At 40.8% G+C, this 25,108-nt stretch overlaps 1 protein-coding gene across 1 annotated transcript in view; it reads left to right on the forward strand.

The window, feature by feature from the left end:
* Positions 1-21,104, forward strand: part of CRISPLD2 (cysteine rich secretory protein LCCL domain containing 2) — a 79,559-nt gene extending 58,455 nt beyond the window's left edge. The window contains exons 14-15 of the mRNA XM_072636219.1: positions 10,958-11,091; positions 20,879-21,104. Coding sequence (XP_072492320.1) covers positions 10,958-11,091; positions 20,879-20,933 — 189 coding nt within the window. The 3' untranslated portion in view covers positions 20,934-21,104. The remainder of the gene's footprint in view (positions 1-10,957; positions 11,092-20,878) is intronic.
* The last annotated feature ends 4,004 nt before the right edge of the window (positions 21,105-25,108 follow it).

The following is a 25,108-nucleotide window of genomic DNA, read 5'->3' on the forward strand; positions in this document are numbered from 1 at the left end:
ATGTAAATTGGTCTCCTGGTTCTGCTCACTTCACTTTGCATCAGTTCATTCACGTCTTTGAAAGCTTTTCTGTAGCCATCCCCTTCATCACTTCTTACAGCACAGTAGTGTTTTTCAGATTTCATATACTGTATTCGTTCCACCTTTCCCCAGATGGAGAATACCTTGTAAAGCTTTAAGTGCAGTGTATAAAAACATCTGCTCTTACGACTTTAGTGTCTGGCAACTGCAGCAGCTACTCGAGATGGCATGCAGGCTGGTCACTCCCTGTCTCCAAAGCCAGATGTGTCCAGATGTGCTCTGAAGCCAGATGTGCCCCCACTTAGTCTGAAGTCCCAGCTCTCAAAGCAAGCCATTTAAATATGTGCTTTGGCAGGGCTGACCTTCCCAGGGCCTGTGACAGAAGTGTAATTGTAGGTTACATATTTAAAAAACAAAACTCCTGGACACCAAGGGCTGCTTAGGGAAGGGGAGTGGGGGAAGGTTACTGAATAGAGTTGTAGAATCTCTTTCCACAGACGTTTCTAAGAATAGAATAAATATTCATTTGTCCACTATAATTTAACAGTGAGGTGTAGTGGATAGAGTCTTGGGTTTGGAATCAGGAAGAGTTCAAATCCTACTGTTGATCATTTCTAGCTATGTGATCCCAGGCAAGTCACACATGACTGCCTAGCCCTTGAGGGGATTGATCAGATGGCCCCTGATGGTCCTCCAATTCCAGATCTATGACCCCATAATCATTCTATGATCAGAGAAAATTAGATATTTAAACATGGAAAGTGCTGGACTCAGAGTCCACTCAGAACCTAGGATCCTATTAAGTTAGAGATGGGCTGTCTGTCATAGTGGGAATCTGCCATGTTGATAAAATGACATATCCTTCCCTTATTCACATGCTGTAGGGTTAATTATCTGGGTAGTTAGGTGGTGCAATAGATACAGTACCATCCCTGGAACCAGGAAGACCTGAGTTCAAATCTGGTCTAAGAAACTTACTAGCTATGTGATCCGGGCAAGTCACTTAACCCTTTTGGCCTCAGTTTCTTCATCTGTCAAATGAGCTGGAGAAGGAAATGGCAAACCACTCCTGTATCTTTGCTAAGAGGATCATGAAGAGTCAGACATGACTGAAACAACTGAACAACAGCGTTACTTATTCCCAAAGGCAGGGCTGTAGATCATCCCCATGCCTTAACTTTATAGGGAGATTTATGGTTTATAAAGTGCTTTAAATAAATCATTCTTATTTCTTTTCTTACAACATCATTGTAAGACAGGTAGTACAGGTTTTGTCAGGCAAGGAAACTGATGTCCAGCAAGAGACTGTGACTCAAATAAGGTCATATGTCAGGTAAGTGGCAGAGGCACGCTTCAGCCTCAGGTCATAGGATTGTTTGTCTAAGCTGGAAGGGACTAAAGAGGCATCAACATTCATTTCACCTTCCTCGTTTCAGAAACTGAAGTTTGAAAAAGATAAGTGACTCACAGATCATCAGATGGGTTACCAGTGTCATAGCTGGGATTTGAACCTAAGTTCTTAGACTGCAGTAGGGGTAGCCAAGTAGCACAGTGGATAGAGGGCTAGACCTGGACTCAGGAACACTTGAGTTTGAATCCAGCCTCAGACACTTACTAGCTGTGTGACTCTGGGCAAGTCACTTCACCTTGTTTGCCTCAGTTTCTTCATCTTTAACATGAGCTGGAGGAGGAAATGGCAAACCACTACAGTTGCCAAGAAAAGCCCAAATGGGGTCATGGAGAGTCGGATACACCTGAAAAATGACTGAGTATCTGACTGCCAAATCAGTGCTCTCTTCCCATGTCTCTTGACTCTAAATCCAACTTTCCCCATGACATCAAGCTGCCTCAACAGACCTGTTGTCTTTTCAGCTGACTGTGAAGCCCCCATGGACAGACCTGTGCATTTAGGGAGGCTGAGTCCTTTGAGTTTAAAAAAAAATAATGTACATTCAGTTTGTATTTCTTTGTTTTTAAAGATGGGAGAGGTAGAAGGCTGAAAAATTTGGCCGCTGGCCATCAGAGAGGTTCTAACTCGAGAAGAAGATGAATGAAAATCATTTTGACCTTAGTAGAACAGGAAAGGGAGGGAAGAGATTGAAAAGCTCTTTGAATTTTTGATTAAACCCCAGGTCCCTGGAGCAGTGACAGAGCAAACAGACTTTCAGTGGACTGAGGAATGAGTCCAACGTTTTTTCTCGTAGGCGGGGAAGTGGAAAGAGCCAGGCAGGTGGTTTAATCTCTGGTAGCTTTGTGGATCTGGCCTAAACCTCCCCTCAATGGCTCCAGTAAGGGAGTGGAGCCATATAACAAAGCAGTCCCACAGTTAGGTGAAGGGTACGATGAAGGGAGGGCTGAAAACCCATCACCCTCTGATTTATACTGTCTCTGTTTATGAAGAGAAGCACGTTCCTGTCTCTGATTCAGGACATTTCAGGGGAGTAGAGTTTGACTTACAATCTGGCCTGGCGCTAGAGTAGAAGAGACCTTAGATCTACAGCTGGAAGGGTCCTCAGACAACATCTAGAGTCCAGGGATTCTAAAACTTTCTTGTGTCTTTGGCAATCTGGCAAAGTCTATGGACCCCTTCCCAGAATAATGTTTTTAAATGCATAAAATAAAATACAAAGAAAACCAATTATTTGGAACACAGTTCTCAAAGTATTTTTTTCAGAAAAAAAGTTCATGGACCCCAAGTTAAAAAAGCCTGATTCCAACCCAAATTTTACAGATGAGGAAACTGAGGCTCACAGAGTAAAGGGACTTGCCCAGGGTCTCCTTGGTAGCAAGTAGGATTCGAACTCTGATTCTCTGGCTGCAAACTGAGTGTTCCTTCCACTGCATCTAATGAGGGGAGTCATTCCACAGGATGTATCATACCAGCTGAGGGAGAGCAGGGCCTCTTCATCATGGGATTTTTCTTTGGATGTTCCCTCAAAGAGAGGAGCTGCTTGTGTGATACAAGGTCCCATTTGTAGACAGTTCCCTTGCCTCTGTTTAGCTTTGCATCTCAGGGTTTCTGGGGGTTTGATTAGTGCTGGTGGCTGCTTTTGCTGAGGGACTTAAGTCACTCCAAGGCATCACTGAAATCTGGAGAATAACTTTAGGACATGGGCATTCTAAAGCTGTGCTGAGGCTACACATGCTTACATAGAACAAGGATCCTGATAACTACTGAAGCAAGACACCTGAGCCCTGACCACTGTGTGGAACCATGTGTCATGAGTCCAGTAATGAGACAGCAAAGCCCTGTGGCTGCTGCTTTGGATTCCTGGATTTCTCAAGAGCCTCTGGGTAAATCTGAAGAGAAACATGATGAAGGAAGAGATAGGCTGTATACTCTGACACAAAAGTGATTAGATTGAAGAAACGAGGTCAATTTTTAAGCAGCTAAGTGGTGCAATGGCTAGAGCTGGACCTAGGACCAGGAAGAACTGAGGTCACATCAGAGTGCAGACACTGGCTAGCTGTGTGAGCCTGGACAAGTCACTTAACTGTTGCCTGCCTCAGTTTCTTCACCTGTAAAATGGGCATAATAATAGCACCTGCCTAATTCCCTGGGGTGCTATGAGGATAAGATGACATAGTGCTATAAAATGCTCCCTATCATTGTTATTTATTATTGTTATCATTAGCCGAATTTAGAGAACTGACAGATCATTTAAAAATAGAAAATAGACATACTTTTTGTATGTATACAGACTAGGTAGCTACTAGTGCTGCCCTGGTGTCATAGAATAATAAGAGACTGCTTATTTCTTTACTTCTGCTTCACTCCTAAGAGGAAAAAAAAAGATGGCTTTTGAGTTCCTAGGAAGAAATTTTATTCCTAGTTTTTGTAAGATGAACCCTCCAAAATGTCCCAGTCCCATCTGAAAGGTTCTAGATCCATGGTTGGGGGAGGGAGGAAGGGCAGCCAGATTGGGATATCTGCCTCCTAGTCCCAGCTCTGCCTCTCACTAAATGTGTGTATGACTTTAGCTAAGTCACTGCCCTCTCCGTATTTCTTCTCTTCTGTAAATGAGAGGATCGGACTTTGTGACCTCCAAGGTCCCATCTAGTTCTAAAATACTGGGATTCGATATTCAGTCCCATGCCTGTGAATGATTAGAACTGCCTCCCTTCTCACATTATTGCTGCCTTTGTCAAAATCATTCTCAGTACAAACGCTGCTATTAATTCTGATGGAGTAAATCTAACCTGAAGTTTCAATCACGAATTTCCTTCTTTTTATTATCTCTCTCTCTATGTCTCTCTCTATCCTTCTTTCCCTCCCTGTCCTTTCCTCTCTTCTCTCCCTCCCTCTCTTTCTCTTTCTCCTTTCCCCCTCCATATATACACATATATAAATACACACACATTTATATGTATAGATATAGATAGAACACATAGACATATATGTGTGTATATATCTATGTCTTGTATGTATCTAGTTATTTGTATACCATCTCCTTCTATTGGACTGTAATCTCCTTGAGGGCAGGGATACTGTTTTGCCCTTTCTTTGTATCCACCATAGCCAGTGCAGTGCCTAAAAATAGTAGGCAATAATAAACTGCTTGTTGATTGACTGAATTTCAAAATGGGTCAAACGTTAGCATAACCTATAAACCTTTTTATGATCGGTAAGCTTGGGGCGGGTGTTCTGCTTGACAAAGCCCTCTCCGCATTGGCATTTTTCCCATACAGCACACATTCAGTTAATAATCAGCTCTTTAATAGCAGGCTCCCTGCCAGCTGCTGGGGATGTGAAAGCTAAAATGAAACTCTCCCTCCCTTCAAGGAGCTCCCATTCTGGGAGATGGGGGAGAGAGGGCAACACCATGGACACAGAAAAGCAAATACAAAGTAATTGAGAGGAAAGGAGGTTATTGGTGACTGAGGGGCACTGAGGCAGTACTTCAACTGAGCCGCAAAGGAAACCCAATTCTAAACTGTGTGCTGGGTCCCATAAGGCTTTTGGGGAAGGTCCCAGTCCCAATGAAAGAGCAGATAGAAATAGCCATGACCAAACTTGGGCTGAGTCTGTGCTAAGTTCACAGACCTTGCTTAAGAGTAGAATGTCCCAATGGAAAGAACTCTGGACTTGAAATCCAGAAGACCTGGGTTTGAATCCTGCCTATGACTTTTCCTGGCATCTTTCTATGAATCTTCACTGCATTATTTGTGAAGTGAGGATGATGCCTTTTGATGATCCCTGCCTCTCAGGGTTGTTGTGAATCTTAAAATAGACCCTGTGTTTGTATTTTGCAAGACTTTAAGCACTACTATAGGGAAAACCAGTCAACTGTAGGCTTGACTGATCTCATAGGCTTGTGTGCAGTGTGTGTGTCGGGGGGGGGACATACATGTACATGTATAGATGTGTGTGTGTGTGTATAAGATTCTGTTTCTACAAATCTAATGATGATATTTGGGAGTTGGTGGAAGAAGCCAGGCATGATATAGTGTGGAATGGAGGAGATAAAACGATCAGCTGTTTAATAATAATAGATAGCATTTAAAAAGCATTTTAAGGTTTTCAATGTACATTACATTTCATTTTATCCTCCAGATCACCCTGGGTGATAGGTGTTATTTCTCTGCCCATAGTGCCCAGAGCAGGAAACTGAGAAAGCCATTGGTTAAATGTCTTTCTCAAATCACCCAGTTGGTGTGTCTGAGTTAGGATGCAAACACTGGCCTTCCTGAGTCCTGTTCCAGCGCCCCATCCACTGCACCATGTAGCCGCCTCTCAGGGATGTTTCAGTAGCATTTGGATAGTCTGTATCTTTTTGTGTCTTAGTCAAAGGTGGGCTCTTTACTGGACAAAGGAAAATTCTTGTATCCCCTGAAGAGAGCAGGAGAGGAAATTAGCTTATCTCGTGCCAGGAGGTATTGTTGGCGTGTGATTTAGAGATGTAAGAGAAATAAGAAATGCTAAATTGTGTAGCAAGTCATGTTGGGCAGTCTCCATTCTTGGCCAGTTTTAAAGGAAAGGATGGATAGCATTTTATCTGCCTGCATTCTAAGTGCTGGGTTAGAGACCCAGATCCCTTCCCATCCTAAAATTCTGCTTCACAAAAGTACATAGTGAATGATCACATATTTAGACATCAGTGTTGAGTCAGATGCAGAGCACAACCTGTACCTTTTACAAAAGCCGTGAAAGCGGAAGGGTGTGGAAGGAAGGAAGGGAGAAAAAGAGGAAGGGAATGCTTTACCCAACCCCAGTGTATCAGAGTATACTATGAGTAGTGCCATCCCCTAAGAGGGGAAGATGTACTTTTGGGTGTGACGTTGAATCACCTCATGACAGAGCTGGCAGTGAAGAGGGAAAATGTACAATTCATAGATATTCAGGAACCCTCAGGGGATGGGAGGCCAAGGGAACACTTCCTTGGGCATGAAATGAAAAGCACTTCATCTCTTGGCAAACCTCAGTAATTCATTCCCAAATGGAGGAATTTCCAGGAGATGGGAGTTAGCTCTAAACTTGATTTTTATCAGTGGGGAGTAATGACACTGATTATTCCTAAGGAAGTAACTCCAGAAATGTGATCTAAGCAACTGGATTTATAGAGACAGAAATGTTAGACCAGTCTTGTAAATAAGAGCAGATCTCTTTGCAATTCTGGAAATGTTAAACTGTTACAGGGAAAAGGGCTCCTGAGATCTTCTACTTCTTTTTGATGTTCAGTCATGTCTAATTCTTCTTGACCCCAGTTGGGGTTTTCTTGATAAAGATAGTGAAGTGGTTTGCCATTTCCTTCTCCAGATTGTTTTACAGATGAGGAAACTGAGGCAAACAGGGTTAAGTGACTTACCCAGACACAACTAGGAAGTGTCTGAGGCTGGATTTGAATTCACAAAGATGAGTCCACTGCTCCATCTAGCCCTACCTTCTCCTTTTACATATGAGGAAACTGAGGTGAGGAGGGAAGGTGGAGGTCACTTAGCCAGCTAGTGACAAAAATCAGGACAAGAAACTAGGTGTCCTGAGCCCAGTCTAGTCCTGTTCTAAGCCCACATGGGATTTCAGTTATCAGACTGCCTGTTGTAGTTCACATAAATCTGAAAGTAACTCCTAGATCGTCATTTAATCCATTCATGGTCATGGGGAAACATGATGATTGTCTTCAAGTGCTGGAAAGAAGGGCAGTCATGTGGGACCTAGGGTAGACCTGGTGCTCTCCTTGGTCCCCAAGGGCAGAAATATAAATGAAGTTTCGGAAAAGCAGACTTAGACTCTGGAAGTGAAGCTTTTCATTTTGGTCAGGGCTATGCCCAAGTAACACAGGCTGCTTCAGTGGGCTCCCCTCCACTGGGGACCAAGGCTGGGCAATGTCTCATTGGTAGAAGGGATTCCTGTTCAGTTATAGATTCGAATCTGAGATATAGTCCAACTCTGAGACTCTGTGATTCTATCTCTTTGAGTCAGACCTGAATCCATTGTTTTAGTTGTTAATGAAAATGTTAGCATGTGGTTAAAAGTATCTATTGATATGTGTACCTACTATGTGCCAGGCCCTATGTAGCTTAGCTCTGGCACTTCAAAAAGAGGCAAAAGACAGTCTCTGTCCTCAAGGAACTCACAATCTTACGAGGGAGACAAAAGACCATAAAAGACCCTAGGATCATAGGGTTTCGTTTGGAAAAGACATTTGCCTTTAAGTTATAATAGCTAACACTTATATAGTGCTTTAAGGTTTGAAAAGTAATTATCCTGTGAGGTAAGTACTATTATTATCCCCATTTTATGTATGAGGAAACTGAGGCAGAACCAGAAGTATCTGGGGTAGGTTTCTACTCCAGGTCTGTGTCCATTACACCAATGCTGCCAGTCTTATTCAAGAGAAGAGGGATTCGTCTCCTAGCTGGTGAGTCCCCACTATCTCTCAATAGAAATCTTCCATCTTGAAGAAAAAAAAATGATAAAAGTGTGGGCGGGAAGCCAGCTCTTTGTGATGAAATACTTTATTGTGCACTCGGTACAATAACAGCCTGTTCCCTGAGTGGATTTTTGGTTTGGAGGGAAGAGGGAGTGATTATCCATCTGGCTGCACTGACAGAAAGGAAAGAAAGGAGGGAGGGAAGACCCAGGCTTTGGGGTATATTGCAGCATTGGAATAGGGAATAGGGTCTGGAAAAAATAACTTTAAATTGATATTTTGGAGAAATCCCTTGAGGACAGCTTACTTTCACACATTAACTTCTTAGATTTATAGATTTCCCATTGCCTTCAAAGGCCTGGGTGAAGCGAGCCTTCCAGACAAAACTTTCTCTTGCAGCGTTGATCATAAGAAGCAAAATCAAATTGGCAATTAGGGTGGTTAAGAGCCGCCAAACCAAGAACGAGGCAAACCCAAGTAGTAAATACACATGAGACTGGGGAAGCCTCCCAGGATCAACTTAGGAAGGACAGAGTGGCTGCGAAAACAACTTTGGAATCTTGCAAAGTGTGACACATTAACTCTGGATTATCACTTTTCCCTGGGTAAATCACTTCACCTCTCTGCCTCAGTTTCCTCACCTGTAAAATGGAGATAATTATAGCACCTGCCTCCTAGAGTTGTTGTAAGGATCAAACATGATAATATTTGTAAAGTGCTTAAGAATAGTGCCTGGCACATAGTAGGCACTCTATAAACGCTTGTTTACTGACTGCCTGACTAAGAACTGTTTTGAGAATAGCCATCAAGGAAATAAGCAAACTGTCAGGTTGAGAACAGAACTGTCAAGACAGGATTATTTGTATCAGTGGTTCTTTCTGTTCATGACACAGTGTTACTCTTTGCCAGAGGAATGGAGCACACCAAGGGAGTGCTGGGATCCTCGCTCCTGTGATTGTTAATTTCAGACACTTTGTTGCAATACCTAGACAAAGTATGCCAGGTCATAAATAACTTCTGAAAACCACTAATTACCCTGTATACCTGGGTCAACCTTTTGGTACATGGATCGTTCATGCTAGTCATCTAGCTGGCAAATATTAGCACCCAAACCCAGGTCTTCTGACTCTAACACTTTCCTCATACCATTCTCTTCTCCTCTTGGTGCTTAATAGACAAACTGAGTTTAAGAGATTGTGTGTTTATTGTCCATTAGAAATGTAGATATACTCCCTAAAAGTGTTTTCCTGTGAGTTTCCTGATAAATGAAACTGTTCAGCCCATAAATGGATGGCTATGTTAGACAACATGGCAGACTCATGCAAGAGGTCATCATAGACCATGAGCTCCTATGAAATGAGGAGAAAGAGGAATTGTGGGGTTAACAAACATAGCTCTGAACTTGTTTAGATTTGTTTGCTCTTAAATGAATTATGGTATTATTGGAAAGCTTAATCCAAGAATTTTTAGAACATAAATCTATTGTCTCAAGGCCCCTGGATGTCTTATGGTTTGAGAAAAGATATATAATGATAACTTGGTAGGAGAACAATGTGACATTTAACCCAACTGGGACAATGTCTAGCAATGTGACCTCCAATTGCACCAAAAATGCTTGATTACACACTCTTACTATATGCATATTTATTTGTTTATAAGTTTAAGCATGTGTTACTATACTAATATGTTTGTCATTGGAAAACATACAATTTTTAAAAAATGAGATAAGGATGAAATTATTGATAGTTTTGTTCTCACTCAAATATTAATATTAATATCTTTGACATGGGAACATTGGGATTGAAGATGCCTTCTTATTTTTGAAAATCTTGATTTATGAATTGCTTACCTTCTCAATGATGGGTGAGGGGAGGGAGGGAATTTGGAATTCAAAAAATTTAATGGATGTTAAAAATTATATGTAACTGGGAAAAATAAAAAACTAAATTTAAAAAAGAAAATCTTAATTTAATCCTTTGTAATATGGCAATTTGAAGGTTGAGTTCCAAGTTCAGTCTATTTTGATCCTTAGTTTTCATGTTTCAGAGTCAAAAAGACACCTCACATTGATATCTAGATCCAAGTGGACAAGTGCTTACTTAGTAAAACATGCTGCTCAGAACTCATTCCCCATCCATGGATTACGCAGGTTTTTGTTGACGTTTTGCTAGTCATTGTTAAGTAATTTCTGAGTTTCCTCCTAGACTCCCTCAGCCTTTACTTTGGCAACCACCACTCTAGAAAACCACAGAAGCCAAGAATCTGTGACTTTTGATGCAAGAAAGGGCCTATATCCCTTGTATATAAGGATGCTTAATAGAGATTTGTTTGAATTTTATTTAATAAATTTACTCAATAATAATAGCATATTCCAATTTACAAGTCTATTGATATCTTCTCATTTGACCATCACAAACCTGTGGTGTGGGGAGGTCAAGAAGATATTATTCCTATTTAATCAGTGAAGAAACTGAGGTTTTGAGAAGTCAAGCTGTGGAATATTATGCCTGGAAAAGACCAGTCTTGTTCATTTTTGTTCTTTTTATGATTGAGGAAACTGAGGCCTCGAGAAAGGGGCAATATAATAGAGAGGAAAGAACACTTTGTTGAGTCATTCAAATTATGACTTTGTCTACATCTGTGGTCTTGGGAAAACTATTTCCCCTTTTGGGTCCTCAGTTTCCACCTCTGTACAATGAAAGGGGTCAATTCAACTCTTTATTTATGATTCTAAGTAAGGTCTCTTGCTTAAGAGCACATAACTTATAAGTAATAGGGCTGGGATTTGAACCCAGGTTTTCCAGTCCTGGTTCAGGTCTCTCCCCACTACCAAGTGCTGTTACTAGAGTCCAGGCTTCCTGGTGTATTATCCAGAGCATGTTCCACTGCAATATACCAATGGCAATGAAATATCTGATACAGAAGTAGTACCTGTGCAGCAGTCTCATTGAGTCAACAAGGCTGTCACTAGAGGCAGGACTGTGACTTTGAGACTGAATTTGAAATAGTGTTTACCTTTTTTGGAGAAATGTCACATCCCTGAAATAATCATATTTTTCTTCCAGACTTCAAGTATCTGCAGGACTGCAGTGCACGCTGGAGTCATCAAAGATGAAACCGGCGGTTATGTGGATGTGATGCCTGTAGATAAAAAGAAGATTTATGTTGGTTCGCTCAGAAATGGGGTTCAGTCTGAAAGGTGGGAGCATGTTCTTCATTCTTTTGGAGCATTAGAGGGGCATTACCTGGCCGAATCAGCCTGGAAATGGGACTTGAGTCCAAGAAATTGAGCAGATTTTGAATTCAGAGTAGTCCGGTTTCTCCTGGCCCTCTGTTTCTTATTGGGCCAGATGTTTGTGTAACACAAGACCTTTCCCTGGGCTTTGTTCCAGCAGAGTATTTTACTCTATCTTTGGTTGAATCTTCACTGGAAGCCAGCTTTGAAGTGGATTATAACAAGCTTTAGGCTGTTAATGCATTTCTTTTAGGTTCTTTTCTAAGCCTTTAAACTTTTGGGAAATGAGCCCAGGACTTGGGTCTGATGGGGACCTTAGGGGGTCACCTAGTCATTTTTCAGATGAAAAGAACAGAGACCCACAAAGTTAAATGACTTTCCCAAGGTCACTTAGGTGGTAAGTAGCAGAGCTGGGAAGGCAAGAGTCTTAACTCTTGTGTTTGAATTAACCAAACTGGGCTAGCTGATAATAAGAGCTATTGCTATCAGCTAGGTCTGTGCCTCGTGGTATAGGGGAAAGAAGAACGGCTTAGCACAATGACTGGCATGTAGTAGGCCCCATATCAATGTTCACTATTACTACTTCTTCTTCTACTACTACTGCTACTATTACTACTTCTACTACTACTACTACTACTACTACTACTACTACTATTACTACCACCGCCACCACCATCATCACTACTTACTTATTTACTTGCTTACTACTTACTGGTCATGAGAATTGGGTAAACCAATTCATCTCTCTGAGCCTCAGTTTTCTCATCTGTAAAATGGAAGTGACAGTAGTTCTAGTCTTTTTTTTTCTGGTACAGTCCTGTGATTTAATTTGGCACAGGGGATTCTGATATGGGAACTCCCTTCACTAACTCAGATTGGTGACTTGATTGTCTTTGAGAGCATCCTGGGATATCAGCTTGCTAAATATAATTTGCCAATAGCGATAGAGATCATTTGTGTCAGAGACAGAAAGACTTAAAACCAAGTCTTCCTGACCCTCAAGCTAGCCCTCTGTTTACTATGCCATTCTGTCATCATTATCACTATCGCCATCACCATATTAATAACCTAAATAATATCAATATATTAATTACCAGTGAATAGTTAATTAATTAAATAATCAACCACGTAATTATTTAAAATAAATAATTTTAATTTATTAATAAATATATAAATTTATATATTTATATATGTTATATGTATAATTATTTAAAATTATTTAAATTAATTAAGTAATTGATTATATAATTATTTACAGTTAATATAATCTGTTCTTATCCGGTAATTATTAACAAGTAGCATCAATTACTAAATGACATTACCAATATATTCCTTCACTACTAGTAATTCAACACTGATATGACATTAGTATTCATAATTAATATCAATCGCGACAGCATTTATAGAACTTCAATGCTTGCAGACATTTTTGGGGTCCCTGAGGCAGTCCTGTGAGGCAAGTGCTATTATTATCTCCATCTTACAGATGGAGAGACTGAGGCTAAGAGAAGTGAAATGTCTTTCCTGGGAGCAAACAGCTAGTGAGTGTCAGGCAGGACTGGAACGGAGGTCTTCCTTCGTCCAAGTCCAGTGGCCTCCCCACTGTGCCATGCACTGGCCAAGGAAACGCGTCCTGTAATTGAAGTTTGTTATTCTTATCATCCCCATCTAGTGCCTGTCTCTTTTTACCATCATAACTTTCATTTGGAAATGCTTAATGAAGGGAAATTCCATTGACTTAACAGGCGGGAAATGAGGCAGCTGATTAAGGAGAATTTCCTGTGTAGTGGAAAAAGAAATCCCAAGATACCAATTCTTGGAAGGCCTTTTTTCCCCTCTAAGAGAAAACAAAGTTTTGGGGAGAGGTTTTATGGGCTACATTTTGTTCTCTTTGCCTGCCTCAACTTGCGTGAGTATTATACTTGCCACCTAACTGGGCATAAAACAGGGGTTTGTTAGAAGACTATTAGCTGAGTACCTGAGGAGGAAAGAGAATTTAAACATCTCCTTTACCCAGCCTTACCAGCATGGGACCAGGGAGCATGGTGGGAGATGAAGGGGTGAGGTTCCCTGACCTCAGTTTACTGGGGAGAGAGTTATCTTCGTCATCGTCATCATCATCATCACTGGATAGCTTTACAGTTAGCACTTTACGTAGGCTTTACAAAGCCTTTCGTCTCATCTGATCGTCACAAAGAATCAGGTGAAGTAGTTGCTATTAACATCCCTGTTTTACAGATGAGGAAATGGAGACTGAAAGAAGCTAAGACTTGCCCAGGATCACCCAGTTAGGAAGTCTCTAAGTCTAGATGGGAACTCTAGTCTTCCCAACTCCAAGTCTAGCATCCTTCCTGCTGTGCCACCCGATTGAGATGGATCCCCTGTTGGGAATTTGTGAGAGGCCATGGATCAGTCACACTGTCCACGGGAAGGGATGGCTAGGTAGTGATCTGCATCATTGGAGGGAATATTTACATTAATAAGATCACAGGTGGCATTTGAGTCCTGAGGTGGCTTTGCTGCCCTCTTTCCTGGGGTCTTAGATGTTGTGTGATGGGTCTCCTGTATAAAACTAGATTCCTTCAACTTGAGCACAAGCGGCATTCTAGGAAAGGCGTTCTATTTGTGTTTGGAGGACCTAGGTTGGCCCACCAGCCCTACCACCTGCTAAATGTGTGGCTTTGGGCAAGAAGCATCATGTCTCTTGGCCATAGCTCCTCTTCTGCTGAATGGGAAAAGTATTGCTCTGCTAGCTCATTCTCAGGGCTGCTATGAGGAAAGCCCTTGGTGATGCATGGTGTTGTAATTTTCCAAAAGCTCAACAACTCCAGCCAGCTGCCAAGAGAAATGATTCCCTTCCCCCCAGGTGCTAGGCTTTCCCTGATCCTTGCTTTTCGTAGTAAGAGGACATAGAGGAAAGAGCATTGTACCAAAAATCAGGAACCCTGGGTTCTAATCCCTGGCAGGCCATCAGACAGCTGTAGGACCTTGGATAAAATAAATCATTCCACCTTTTCAGACCTCATTTACCCTGTCTGTCAAATTAGAAGGCTGAATTAGATGATGAGAAGAGCTCACATGTTATTTAATGCTTTTTTGGGGGGGGTGTTTCTTAATCATTACATGGTGAAATATGCAATACAATCGTTATCTCCATTTTAGAGATTACAGATAAGGAATAACGCATTTGAGAAAGCTGCAGAACCGATGAGATCTGGAACAGCAGCTAGAAACAAAAATGAACCTTTAGAAAACAAAATTCTCGCAATTAAATGTTTATAACCAAAAGACAATTAAAGTTAAACAAGCCAAAATGAATTTCACTGCTCAAGATCAATTTCCCTGCTTTTTACACATATGATCGTTTAGAAGCATAATGATAATAGGAGTAGTAAATAAGTATTATTATCCATGGTTACCACAAGGACCACCCACTCTGGCCCTCAGAGCCACATTCCCAGCAGATTCGTTGTGTGATTCCAAAAATGAAAATGTCTGAGAGACAGTGTGTCCTTGGATCAGATGAGTTTGAGAAAAGGAGAAGGAAACCAGGACCCGAAGAAATGATTTAATAAAATTAATGAAAAATTATTAACATAAAACTTATCTAGGGTAGCATAAGGAGTATATAACAGAGCCTTGGATTGAACCTGGCCCTCTGAACCCAAATTCAGTGCATTTGTCCCTATTCAAAAATGATTCTTCCTGCCACCTTTGGAATTTCTGTGGCCCCTAGTGGAAGGGGGAGACCCAGCTGGTTTTAAGCAAGAAATTGTTCCTTGTAAAATTGTTTCCAAAATGAAGTTGCTTTGATAATAGAGCCAACATTAGAACTATTAGCTGAAATACATTTTCAGCTTTTTTTTTTTTAAGGATTCCCTAAGTTAAAAAGTATAATTTTGTTTTTACTGGGACGTACACAGGCTTAGTGGACTCTTATGGGGGGAGTTTGTGTGCATATTGACAACAGAATAACTGGTTTTCAGGATGGGTCCCTGCCCTGGGGCCTCCATTCCCACCATCTGGGATCTGGCTTTGAAACTATTTCTCAGTCCTTTGTTCCCGGAATGGTAGGATTCTGGGTAGGTCCATTTCAAAAGAGAAAGAAAAAGAGACGCAATCAATGATCCTAAGATTCTGTATTGACTTCTCTCTTGAAGTCCTGTGAGAGGACTATCCCTTTGTCATGGTTCCCTACTAGGGCATCAAGCCACGAGGGATTCAAGCCACTGTATTAGAATCCTAGATAGAATCCAACGCATTGTTTTTTAAAGTTGAAAGCAATCCTAAGGATCAGATACCTCAGGGGTTCTTAACTTTTTGTGTGTCTTGGAGTCTTTCAGCAACAGTTTGATGAGGCCTGTGGACCTCTTCTCAGAATCATATTTTTAAATGCATTACATACAGAGGATTACAAAGGAAACCAATTATATTGAAATAGTCATCACAATATTCTTTTGAAAGTTCACTCCCCAAACTAAGAACCCCTGATCTATTAAACTTGTTTCTTTCTGATATCTCCTCCTACCACTCTCCATCCCATTTTTATAGAGCAAGAAACTGAATCCTAAGAAATACCAACAACCTGTTGATCAATCTCTATTTGAATGTCCCATGGGCAACAAAACTTGTCCAAAAAACAATTTATTATTATCCTCCCCTTCCTCCCCATCCCCATTCCACCAATCTTCCAACCTTCTTTCTATCCATCCAGTCACATATTCTCCATCTCATCTTTAGTTTTTCTACCCCTCTCTCTTCTGGTATATAATTAAGTCCACTTCACCTCTTGCCCCTATCCTTTTCTCCCTACTCCTTGAGCCTTTATTGAAGCTCAGGGCCTCATCACCCTGTGCCTGATTGATTGTAGGAGATTCCTAATTATTTTCCTTGTCTCTGATCCCTCCCCCTTTCTACAGAACTGCCAAAATAATCTTCCAAAGGCATAGGTTTGACTGTGTCGCATACTTGGCTGTCATGTCTCTGTGCCTTAGTTTCTTTGTCTGTACCAGCTGATCTCTGAAGTCATTTCTAGCTTTAAATCTTTGCAGCTATCTTTAAAAAACAAACCTCCTTTTAGCCTCTAGGATAAATCATAAACTCACTAGCCTGGTGTTTAAAGCATCCTAAAATCTGGTCCTAGCTTACTTTTCTAGCCCTATTACATTCTACATTTTAGCCAGATTGGCTGCCATCTCTGAACATAGGCTATCCCTCATGCCTAGAAGAAATGAACTTCCTTCTTGTGTCCTTATCTTCCTTCGTGGCTTCATTCAGATGCCAACTCCTAGGAGAAACCTTTTGTTTTAAACAATTTTTTCCAGTTACATGTAAAAATAAATTTTAACATACTTTTTTTTAAAATTTTGAGTTTCAAATTCTCTACCTCCTTCCCTCCTCATTCAGAAGGCAAGAAATTTGATACAGGTTATACATGTGCAGTCATGCAAAACATATTTCCACATTAGTCATGTTATGAAAGAAAACATAGACCAAAAAAACCCCCAAGAAAAATAGTTTTTTTAAAAAATATACTTGGATCTGCATTCAGACTCCGTCAGTTCCTTCTCTGGAGGTGGATAGCACTTGTCTTTACAAGTCCTTCAGAATTTCTTGGTTCATTGTCTTGCTGAAAATAGCTAAGTCATTCACAGCTGATCATTGTACAATATTGGTGTCACTGGTACAGTGGAGAAACCTTTTCTGGTTCCTCTCAATGGTTGGTATTTGCTTCTTCCTAAGACACCATTTGAAAGTAAATTCAAGAGGAGAGAGTATTAACAGCTAGTGAGTGGGGTCAAGGAAATGAGGCAGCCTTTTAGTTTTGTCTTAAAGGAAGTTGTGTTTCAGGAGACAGAGCTAAGAAAGAAGGAGTGCATCTAGACATGTAGGTCTACCCATGTAGACATACAGTGTCAGGAGATGGAGGGGAAATGTCTAGCAGGGCATTTGGTATGGAATGGAGAGTGTGGAAGGTGAAAAAGTAAAAGGGAGACAGATTATAGGACCTTAAATTTCAGGCTGAGGACTTTGTATTTTATCATAGAGGCGATAGTTAAGACATGAAGAATTTTGAGTAAGGGGGGTGACACGGTTAGCCCCGCATCACTCCTACTACCAAATCACAGCAAATAATGGGGAACTCCAGTGAGTTGGCCTTTCCAGTGAATCCTTAAATTATTTTGACATTTGTCAAATTGAGAATTTCAGGTCCCTGAGTGAGAATGAAGTTTAGCTCCTTAGGAATTTCAGAAAGGTAGGTGGGGGTATTTATTTTTCCAGGAAACTCTGAGGGACTTTTTTCTCCCTGAAGTTGGGGTTGGGAGGATAAGAAGAAAGGAGAATCCTGAGTGAGTGAGCAGAGCAGTGATTACCCTTGTTCCAGAAAAACTTGGAGGGGAGGAGCTGCAGCCAGAATCCCCTCCTTTACTGGCAGCAAGCCTGAAGGGCTAGCCACAGATTAAGTGTGTGTCAGAGAACTCTGTCTTGGATCTTGGCTTCACCTTGGGCTTCAGTCACACTATGTACTCCAGTCTGATGTATTAAAAAGTTCACTTCCAGGGTAGCCAAAAGCTCAAAGCTGGCCTGAAAGCAGGAATGGGGGGAGGAGAAGGCAGATAGGAGAGGGGTGGAAGTTGCAAACAGCAGATTTTCTCATAGAATTCTAGAATATAAGAGAGAAAGGAAAAGACTTGTACCATTGTAGGGTTTAGAGCTAGAAAAGTCTCCAGACAGAGCCTCTTAATGTGGGTTCCACAGACCCTGAAGGAGTTGGTGGGTAGATTTCAGGTGCTGTGAATGTGTGTATGTCGCTTGGTTGTTTGTTTTGTCGTTTTTTTTTGTAAGTATTGTGTACCTGTGTTTCAATGGGCTCTTTTGTAATCTTATGCATTTTATTTTATGCAATCCTGATTCTGAGAGGAGAGTTCATAAGTTTTATCAATCTAGTGAAGGAGTCTAGGACACAAAAAAGATGAAAACCCCCTGATCTAGATCAACTCCTTCATTTTATTTAATGAAGAAACTGAGGCTTGGGGTTTGAATGACTTAGAGCATCATGGGATTTACAGCTAGAGGAGACCTTAGAGACCACATGATCAGACCCCTTCATTTTACCAGTGGGCAAAGCAAAACTGCCCAGAGAGGCAAAGGGACAGAGCTGAGATTTAGGACTTCTGGTTTTCCCTTATTCCCAGAAAGGTGCTCAAGGGAAAGCTAGTTAACAACCCACTGGGAATTCTGTAGGGAGTTCTTATTCAGGATAAGCTGGACCAGATGGCCTCTGAGGCTTCTTCCTGCTCTGAGATCCTGTGCCTCCAAATCTGGGGCTTTTGCCAGTTCTGGACTAGAATCTAGCTCTCTAGTATCCTAGACCAAGACTCTCATATGATTCCAACACGCTGCCTCTGCCCCTTCAGAATTCAATTGAAAATCGATTCCATGTCCTTCGCCTGCACTGACAGTTTGAAGACCCATCATTAGAGCAGCCCTTTCTAGCCACTGCAGACCCGGTTGTCAGCCGGGCAGCCTGGCGCTACCCAGTTTGACAGTGACAAGTACCAGGCAAAGAGAGAAGCTGGCAAGGACTCCACAGCCTGAGGGAGACTGAAGGAGAGGGGGCCACAGAATGTCCAGCTGACTTCTGGCCACCAGACTTGTTTTCAGCATAGAGTCCTATCAAAGCATGAAGTTAAAAGAAAATAACTTAATAAGCTTGACCTAGATTCAAAACCTGAAGCATTCACAAAGTGTATTAAATCTGCCAGCTGCTCCTCCAAGCATCCCTGCCCCTCTTCCTCTCTCTCTGTCTCCCTCTCCCCCCTCTCTCTGTCTCTCTCTGTCTCTGTTTCTCTCTGTCTCTGTCTCTGTCTCTCTCTCTCTCTCTCTCTCTCTCTCTCTCTCTCTCTCTCTCTCTCTCTCTCTCTCTCTCTCTCACCTGATCAGCTCCAAACAAAGTATCCCACAGGAAAGATCAGTTGTTTGAGCTTCCATAATAAAAAGAAAATTCACATTGATGACACAGTTAACCTGCAGAGGATTATGCTAAAGATTGTAAACTGAAGCATAGAATGAGACTTTCTGTAGCTCCTTTTGTCAAAGAGACATTCTCATGCTATGGTGTGCTGGTGACAACACTGGATTTAGAATTGGGACATTTGGGTTCAAATCCCAGTTCATTTACTTACCTTATGTATGACACTGGGCAAATCTTCTGTTTGCTCATTGACAGAGAGTGGGAAGGAGGACTAAATGGCCTTTAAGATCTCTTCTAGCTGAAGGAACTTGTGCTTCTTATAAACTCTTTCTATTTAGATTGAACAGTCCCACTGCTAGCACTGTGCCATAGCACATCTTTCTTCCACAAGCTTCCTCTGCTCTGATCTGGCTTATCCATCCCTTCCACATGAAGTATTCTTTGGTGAACGTAAAGCACTTGCAGTGTATGCTGCTACTGTGTCTTATGCACAAATCTGCTCATAACACCCTATGGCTCAAAATAGCCTTTAAGGACTTCTCATTGCTTCCAGAATGAAGTCCAACATTCCTAACCTGACATTAAAGAGTCTTTACAATATGGCACTAACCTTCTTCATTTCATGCTTCTCCCCTCTAGATACACTCATTCTGGCCAGAGTGGGTTATTCACCATTCTTCATACGTTTCCACCTGTGGTGTCCCACTTCTTTTCTCACACAGTTTGCTACATCTGGAAGGCTTTTTCATTGACCTTGCTTTTGACTATAGAAATCCTACCCAGTTTCAAGGACTATTTCAAATGCCATTAATATTACTTCTTTCATGATCCCCTTCTAATCCCTATGTTCCTGGTTCCTTTTTTTCTTTTAATCTGAGTAACTGAGATCTAGAACAGAAAGATGATTTATCCAAAGTCATGTAGCTGGTTGTTGGCATATCAGGATGCTGTACTTCTCAATAATATTTGTGCCCATTCACAGGATCATAAATTTGGGATTACAAGGTAACCCAGAGGTCATATAGTCAAAGTCCCTCATATTATAGGCTTAATGATCCACATCAGAGGAGCCAAAGGTATGAAAAATGCCTTCTGTCCAAACAATGACATGTAGCTGGATGGACAGTCCATTGAGTTTGTGTGTGTATGTGTTTGTACAATCAAATATAATGGACAGGATCTGCTTATGTATAATAATCAGGGCTTGCTAATGATATAGACACACACACACTCTCTCTCTCCCTCTCTCACACACACACATTCTTTCTCTTTCACACACAGACACACACACACACAGACACACACACACACACACACACACACACACACAAACTCAATGGGCTGTCCAGAGTTAAACAATAGAAAAGAGCAAGCTCAAATGCATTTGGGAGATTGTGTACTGTCCTCAATGCTCATTGACACAAAAGTTCATCTTTTAATCAGTTAATCAACAAACATTTATTAAGTACCTACCATGTGCCAGGAACTGTGTTAAATACTGGAGATACAGAAATAAGGAAAAGATGGTCCCTGCCCTCAATGAGCTTACAATCTAATAGAGGAGTTTGCAATCTCATTAAATCCCTGTGCCTTTCTTCTGATCATGCCATTTTAATTTTGTTTTGTTGTTATTGAATTAAGATCTCTGCAGGTTTGGAACAATTTCTTTTTTTTCCTTTCTGGCTCTCCCAACAAAATGCATTGAAGGTAGGCTCTATAGAAGTGACTGGGTGATGAACTGAGGAGCAATAATTCAATCCTTGCATTATTTTGCAGTTTGCGGACCCCTCGAGATGGGAAGGCTTTCCGGATCTTTGCAGTGAAGCAGTAAACTTCCAGAGCCAGGGAAGAAGGGATCTTCTTCATGAGAGTGCTACAAATTTTATTGTTTTTGTTTTTGTGTTTTTGTGTTTTTTTTTTTATAAATTGTGAGCATTGGAAAATTTCCTTGTAATGGCCTTTGATGTGACATCCAGGCTGAATGAACCCTTCCTTTCCCATTCATCACCTTGGGAGAGAGCAGCACCTCACCTCCATTGGGGAGCAGCCTTGTCCAGCGAGGCTTTCAGAGACAGGCTACCTTTGGCTTGAGGCAGGTGTGTGGAGACCCACTGGCCAAAGTCCTGGTACCATAGCACACATGGAACAAATGGCTGCCTGCGATGAACAAGAGATTTTTTTAAAGCCATTATGATATGTGTGTTTGGGTAGAGAGGGAAAGACTCTTCAAAGAAGAAAAGATTTTGACTGAAAAAATGCTCGGTTACAGAATGGATTGGGGGAAAGGTATGTTAGGTGATGGGCATGTAGAATTTAGTCAAGAGGGAAGGATGGTGCAAGATGTAAAAATAAATAAAACCGTCCTTAATAATAAAGAAACATGGGTTTAATGTTTGCTGGTCAGACAATTTATAGGAAATAAGAGGACTGGGGGAGGGGGGAAAAAGAAAATGAGGGAATGAATCTCCTGTCCTGGCACATCTCTAAGTGAATGGGCCCCAACTGGTCTTTGGTTTTTGTTTAATATACACAGCAGTGCTGGTTTTATCTAAGCAGCAGCTCATAAAATTAATATTCTTGTCATTCATTTCATTCATTCATAGCACCTATTTTTTAATCCTAATTTCTGGTGTCGTTTGGGGACTCCTGGGCTAGAGTCTTTACTGTTAGCCCATATGATATGCCAGACTATAGGTTTTTATTGTTCGTGTGTCCTTGCTTGAAAGTGAATTTTTATTTAATCCTTGGTTCCATAGAGAAGGTTAAGAACATGCCTAGTGTTGTATATGTATGAGTATTTATGTTTGTGTATATAATAAACACATATACACATTCCATATGTGACCATACATACACATAACACCAATGTGAGGGCATAAAAATCCCCTTTTATGAATTACTTTCCCAAAGGATGACCTATTTTTTTCCTTCTTAAACATTACTGAGATCGGCTCCATTCAAGCCCAGCACTATTCCTCAGTGCACATTTTTCTCTGTGGTTAGCGAGATTTGGAGAGGGACAGCTTTGTGGTTCTGAAGTTGCCCCTAGGTTTAATGACAACCATAGAATGTAACACATGAGTATCACTTCTCTTCCTGTTATTCTGAAATTGTAGTTTCCAAATGTTCCAAGGCTCTGAGGAGTCCTGTGTTGTTTGGGTCATGCTCTCTTTTTTTTAAATCTCAGTTCCTCATGAGCATGTAACAAAGGTGCATAATAGACATACACATGTTAGAAATTCATTTTCTAGGATGGTAAAAGATTGACAATTTTTTTCAAATGTTGGTTTCAAATTTAATTTTGTTTTCCATGGAGTAAGTTCTGAGACAGGGACCTAGCATCAAGTTAAAAATCTAAGCTGGTTTGCACATTATCAAGAAGTTAAGCATAGGGGATCTATCTACTTTGGGAATAAGGAAGGCAAAATTACATTATTGCATGCCGATTTACTACAGCATTTGAAGATAAGTAGACTTTAGCTTTAGAGAGCAAGAAAGCAACTAAACTTGTAGCTAGACAGAGGCTAAAAATTAGTTGGAACATATTTTGCTTAATTAAGTGATTGCTTAGAGTTATGCATAGGCATCTGCGTGAAAAACTTCATTACCCCAATATCTGTGTGTTCATTCGTCCATTCAACATTTATTAAGCACTTACTGTATGCAAGGCGCAGTGCTAGACACTTTTGTTTTGTATGAAGGATGCCAAATATCTGGATATTTGGCTGCCTCTGGATGCCTGAGGTCAGGATGACAGGATTGTTTACTTTTTAATGAGATATTTATGGTTGTATTACCTAAGTCAATCAAATTCCTTAATTTGGTAAATAACATGGTAACAGTCCAGTGAAATCTGGGTGTATTTCACCAGCAAGCATCTTGCTATTAAGTACATATCAGAAAATCTTTTCATATACTTAAGTGTCTTGTATGCCCCATTTGAACATAAAGTACTGGTGCTCTATAAAAATCATAATTTCAGCCCGTCTAACAGTGTAAAATCAAGTTGACCAGAACCAGAACTTTCTGGTTTGATTTTTTTTTTCTTTTCATTCATCACCTGTGTATTTTGAAACTGGAATAATTTTCATTTGTAATCACTGGTCTTTTTAATTGAGAGCATGTCACGATTTAACCACAAGCCCATTGGACAAGGACCATCTGTAAATCCATGTTTTGCCCTGGGCCATGAATGTTATTAGAAATTGATGTCTAATAATAAAAGAAACAAACATAGGGTTGGGTTATTTCATGTTTCCTATTTTTCAAATAAAATGTTTATCATTGTCTTGGATTGTCAACTTTCACCATGTTCTTAAATTTGTATTGTGTTTAATAATATTATCTGCAGGCCACTTCTACCTGCAGTTTATATATGTGCTTTTTTCTATGAAAAATGATGTATTTTTACTATTTCCTATGTACAAAAGTTTATTGTAAATTTTTTTGTGTGTGCTTTGCATGAACAAGGGGCCATACTTTGTTTTTTTATCCTAGTTTTTTCCTAAAGTTTCTGTAAAATATCATTTTTGAGAAGTTTGGACAATTTGTGAAATAAAAAAAAGTTAAACCTCAAAAGGGTCCTCCTAGTTATTTTATTTTTTCTAATAATAAAGACTGTGTGGTTTCATAGGAAGAGTGATGGACTTGAGGTCTGAAGGCTTGGCTACATGAGGCCTGTGAACGAGTCACTTTATAGGGTCTCATTTGCCTTATGTTCATCGGCATCTGTGTGAAAAAAACCATCATCCTGTTGTTCAATTCCACATTTATAAGGACTTGCTCTTTGTAAGGTGACTTTGTGGGATTTTTGAAGGAGGTTCTCTAAACGCGAGCTATTTTTGCTATTACCTACAACTAGATGTGAGTGATTCATAATCTAGGTTATTATTGGGCATCATGATTTAAAAAGGGGGGGGGGGATTGAGCAAGTAGGTGACACAGTGGGTAAGCACTGGGCTTAGAATCAAGAAGACTCATCTTCCTGAGTTCAAATCTGGTCTCAGACATTTACTAGTTGTGTGACCCTGGGCAAGTCACTTAACCCTGTTGGCCTCTGTTTCCCCATCTGTCAAATGAGCTGGAGAAGGAAATGGCTGACCACTCCAGTATCTTTGCTGAGAAAACCCCAAATGGCATCACAGAGAGTTGGACATGACTAAAAATGATTGAACAACAAAGGACTTGAACCTGGGTCTTCCTGACGCTGGGAGCCAGCTCCATCCTGCTACAGTGTCTGACACATACTAGGTTCTTACCCAATGCATGTTGACTTGACTCTTCAACATGACAATATCCCTTCCAATAGGCAAAAACAAAGCTATGAGGTCCCGCCCCCCTCAAACCTCCTTATCTGCAGACTCCCCATTCCTTCCTTTCTTCATGCTAGTGGAAGCTTCCCTGCACTGACATTATCCCAGTGAATTGCTTTGTTTTTCTGTTTGGGTTTTTCCATGAAGTCTGAACCTAGGCTAGGAGCTCAAGGTACTTACTGAAGTTGGGAAAAGAGCCTCAGGAAGTAAGAACCTGGCCCAGGCAATTGGCTCAGACTTTCTTTTGAAGATGATTTTTTTTTCCCTTTTCATTCATTTCAACAAACATTTGAAGAGTTTTGATGATGTGCAAAGCACTGTGCTAGACACAAAGACAAAGATGACACAGTCCTTGCCCTCAAGAGGATTATAATCTATTAGGGATAACAGACATATAATATAAGGTATGGTATGATGAAGGCAAAGGAGTACTATAGGAAAATTGTAGAAGAATGCTCTCCTGCTTAACTAGGGTAACCAAGGGAGGCTTTAAGGAAGGGGTCATCCTGAACTGAGCCCTAAAGGATTTTGATGAAAAGGGGAGCTATTCTAGGCATGACCTGCACAAATGCAGGAAAGTGTCAGAGGGCAGAAGACTTGGGAGCCTCTAATCAAGTCAAATCAACAAGCATTTATTAAAGATTTATTATGTGCCAGATACTGTGCACCCTTTGGCAGCTATGTGGTGGATGGA

The sequence above is a fragment of the Notamacropus eugenii genome, chromosome 1, assembly GCF_028372415.1.
Source record: "Notamacropus eugenii isolate mMacEug1 chromosome 1, mMacEug1.pri_v2, whole genome shotgun sequence".
Lineage (NCBI taxonomy): Eukaryota > Metazoa > Chordata > Mammalia > Diprotodontia > Macropodidae > Notamacropus > Notamacropus eugenii.